We start from the raw sequence: 4,351 nt of genomic DNA, 5'->3' as shown, positions 1-4,351 counted from the left end.
AAGGGTCCTATGTATCTCGGGTTAAGTTTTCCGTGCTTTCCAAAGCGTATCATGCCTTTCCAAGGTGAGACCTTCAATAGGATACGGCCTCCAACCTGGGACTCCAAAGGTTTCCGTCGTGTATCGGCGTAACTCTTCTGTCAGTCTCGTGTGGCTTTCAGTCGTTCTCGGATTTACAAGGCAACTTTCCAATGATTCCTACAAATGAGACATCCTTCCTATTTATAGGCACCCTAGACCTCCTCAAATGGAAGTTTCTATGTCCCGATCTTTCTTGACTAATCTAGTTCTTCTTATTATTTACATGGCCTTTACATGACTCTAGAAAAAGGTATACTTGTCTATGATGCTCTAGAAGGTTCTAGGTTGTTCCGACATTATCTAGGTTTCTCTTGTATGATCTAGCGTATTCTAGATCATTCCAAAGTCTTCCAGGTCATTCTAGCTTCGTCTAGCGTCCTCTTAATTATTCCGGATCGTTCTCCTTTGTTCCACAGACATCTACAATATTCTTGCATCTTCCAGGGTCTCGTAGAGCAGTCAAGATCTCTCCGGAGACTTCTCGAATATACTTGATCGTTCCGGAGTTCTCTAGACGATGGTGAAATTTTCCAGAAACTTGGTCCGTGACACCCTCCCCCACTTAAACCCTTGACGTCCTCGTCAAGTCTTCTATACATATCTCTTGATGTTGTCACGGGGCTACTTCGTGTCTTTTCATTTTCTCCAAAGTATCTCTTCGAGTAAGGCGTGCTTTTATTTCTCAATGTACTTTGAATCCTATTTTTTCTCTTAGCCTCGTAAAACCTTGAGTAACTCTTCATGTGGGATATGGATCCCTGTTCCTTCAAACATGCCTCGCTTATTCGAACTTCCCCTTTTGGCTTCATATTCTTCTTGATTATATTGCTCTGGTCATAACACATCTTCATAGTTGAAAGGGATTGGGCTTTTGTCTTTCTTCTTTCTAAGGGAATTATATGGATAGTTGATCCCTTGGTTATACGCAGGGTGTTGTCTCTTTCGAACGACCAAGGACATACCATATCCAGGAAATCCATTCCTAGTACCATGCGATAGTCGTCCATAGGAACCACTATTAAGTCGATGGCCCCTTCCCAGTCTGTAATCTTCATGGGTATTCCACGAGAAACTCCGAGGATCGGATATGATGGAGAGTTGGCAGCCTTCAATCGACCTAACTCTTTTGTATAATGAATACCCAACTTCCTTGCTTCTTCCTCTGCGATGAAACTATGTGTTGCTCCAGAATCTACTAGCGCCTTAGAGTTCCTTGCATTCACTTTAACTTCGACGAACATAAGACTCCCTCCTTTATTTTCTTCCTTCTTAGAAGATTTTATCTCATCTTTTGATATTGATTTCAGAAAATGCATTGAGCTTATTTGTGCTTCATCTTCTTCTTCTTGCAAAACCATCGCATAGAAAGCCTTTTCCTTCGGACAGTCTTGAATCAAGTGAAGACCATCACACAAGTAGCACTTGATCTCCTTTCGCTCTTCTCTTCGGTTTCTTCCTTCGATTTCTTTTCCTTTCGTATTTAAAGGTTGGGGTGTGTTTTGTTTTGGTTCCGGTTCCGTCATAGTTTGTTCTACCCCACTATTCTTCTTAACCGTGCTTTCTTTTCAAAATTCCATTAGATCTTCCGCCACGGCAATAGCTTCGTCAATGTCTTTGACATTTCTCCTCTTGAGCTCGTTGTAGGCCCAAGATTGTAGTCCTTCCATGAAATAGAAAAGTTTGTCCTTCTCCTGCATGTCGGGTAACTCTAGCATCAAGCTCGTGAACTCGACTATATAGTCTCGGATGGATCCCGTATGCTTTAGCCCACGAAGTTTCTTCATCGCTATGTCTTCAGCATTATGTGGGCAGAATTGTCTCTTAATTTGCCTCTTGAATTCTTCCCATGTGTCTATGGTATATAATCCTTTTTCAATATCACTGTGCTTCCTTTGCCACCATAGAGCTGCACTCTCGCATAGATAAAGTACGGTTGTATCTACCATCGTCTTGTCGTCCTTCACTTGACTAGCATTGAAGTAGCATTCCATCGACCAAAATAATTCGTCAAGTTCTTTGGGGTCGCGTTTACCTCCATACTTCAATGGTTTGGGTGCTTCTGTGTGCGGAAATGTTCTTGCAATGGTCCCTCTAGTGATTGTTGCCTTGCACAGTTTACTTCAGCTTGTAATGCATCTACCTTCTCATGGAACTCACTCCGCAGGGTGTTGATAAGTCCAAGGATTTCTTCCTTGATGACACCGATGGTCTCCTTCAATCCATCGCTCGTGTCACTTATCTCAGTAACAAATTGATCGACGGTATCCTTCCATTCAAGGATCTCACCGATGTTAATCTCTGTCCTTGTAAGCTTATTTTCTAAGCTTGCCAAGGCATCTACTGATTGATCCCTCTTCTTGGACTTCCTTCATTTCTCCTTGAGGACAGGGAGAATGTTGAATACTTCACTTGCTCCTTCCATCGTAATGGTCTCTTGCTTGCTCGAACCAGGCTCTGATACCACTTGTCACGGGATGACTCTTTTAGACTAGTCAATACCGTGTGCCACTTAGTGCTTCTTCGACTAAGTCAGACTTGGAACGCTTCCTTACGATCTACTAATGACTAAGATAGCAAGACATGCGATAAGGAATGCTACGAAGTAAGGAATAAAGCTTATATATAAGACTCGACTACTTTACAAGGCAACTTTCCAATGATTCCTACAAATGAGACATCCTTCCAACTTATAGGCACCTTACACCTCCTCAAATGGAAGTGTCTAGGTCCCGATCTTTCTTGACTAATCTAGATTCTTCTTATTATTTACATGGCCTTTACATGACTCTAGAAAATGGTATACTTGTCTACGATGCTCTATAAGGTTCCAGGTTGTTCCGACACTATCCAGATTGCTCTTGTATGATCTAGTGTATTCTAGATCATTCCAAAGTCTTCCAGGTCGTTCTAGCTTCGTCTAGCGTCCTCTTGATTATTCCGGATCGTTCTCCTTTGTTCCATGGACATCTACAATATTCTAGCATCTTCCAGGGTCTCGTAGAGCATTCGTGATCTCTCCGGAGACTTCTCGAATATACTTGTTCGTTCCGGAGTTCTCTAGACGATCGTGGAATTTTCCAGAAACTTGGTCCGTGACAGGAGGACGTCTTGTACAGTATCACAACAATGAAAAGTAGTAAACAAGCAACAACATCATCCATTGCATTAATAACATAATTTTAATACAAGTATGTTCTTTCAAATTATAATAGACACTAAAGTATAAAACAAAATGAAAGATGAGTCTTGAACGAGCTCCATCTTCTCTAAACCTTGCATCTTCTCTAAACCTTGCCATGACCCATCTAATGGTTCACAAAACTGCATGAATGTACATGTAATGAATGCGCTAACTATAAAGTGTACTCTTTCTCTGTCTAGCATGTATAGTAATGTACTGTGTGTACTAGCTATAAGGTGTGCTCTCTCTATCTAGCATGTATAGTAATGTACTGTGTGTACTAGCTGTAAGGTGTGCTCTCTCTATCTAGCATGTATAGTAATGTACTGTGTGTACTAGCTGTAAGGTGTGCTCTCTCTATCTAGCATGTATAGTACTGTACTGTGAGTACTACTCGAACTGACTCATGAATGAACTAACTCATGGTAAGTTTCATTGTTCTAGTAATAGTATTAGTATCCTCCCGTGCTACCCCTATGGTAACTTAATAGTGATGTAACTGGTACGTATGAACACGAAAGTATACCCTTGCCACCCAAGGGTATCGAATGGACTGGAAGAACCTTTGTGACTATATATGTGCACATGATACATAACTAATATTTAAACGACTTTCGGACGGATACCTGATACTCACCATACCACATCCCAACGGTTAAAAGGAAATAAAGCGGATAGCCTTCGTACGTCCTTTAAACATTTCTTATATAACTATACATATATAGGCATGCAATTGACAATATAAAAACATAAAATAAGATTTGTAACACCTTTGAACATGATTATTATCTAAGAAAAGTTCGACATGATGTCATCATATAAAACGGGTTTGAAGTATTTGTTTGATAAAACAGTTTAAGTATAAAGAAACATTTGTTTGAAACACAATTGTAAATGAGTTTGAAATGAAACATACAGTGTGAAATGAGCAGTTTAATAAGGAGTTTTAAACATATAAAACATTTATGAAAATCATGCGAAGAAAACTGTTTCGTAAAACAGCTAATGAGTAGTAAACCATTTGAATGCTGCTTATTAATCACATGTGATTAATATAATAATTATTATGATTCTACATGTATCCGCCCC

General features: G+C 40.0%; 1 protein-coding gene across 1 annotated transcript; it reads right to left on the bottom strand.

Moving 5' to 3' along the window:
- Positions 1–1,646: 1,646 nt before the first annotated feature.
- On the bottom strand, positions 1,647–2,072 carry LOC145096165 (uncharacterized). Its single transcript, XM_079033931.1, has one exon. The coding sequence runs from the start codon at positions 2,070–2,072 to the stop codon at positions 1,647–1,649; it is 426 nt and encodes a 141-aa protein (XP_078890057.1).
- Between the last annotated feature and the right edge of the window lie 2,279 nt (positions 2,073–4,351).

Source organism: Lactuca serriola, chromosome 3 (assembly GCF_051521515.1).
Source record: "Lactuca serriola cultivar US96UC23 chromosome 3, Lser_US96UC23_V15, whole genome shotgun sequence".
NCBI classification, from domain to species: domain Eukaryota; kingdom Viridiplantae; phylum Streptophyta; class Magnoliopsida; order Asterales; family Asteraceae; genus Lactuca; species Lactuca serriola.
This window is presented reverse-complemented; position numbering and strand designations above follow the sequence as displayed.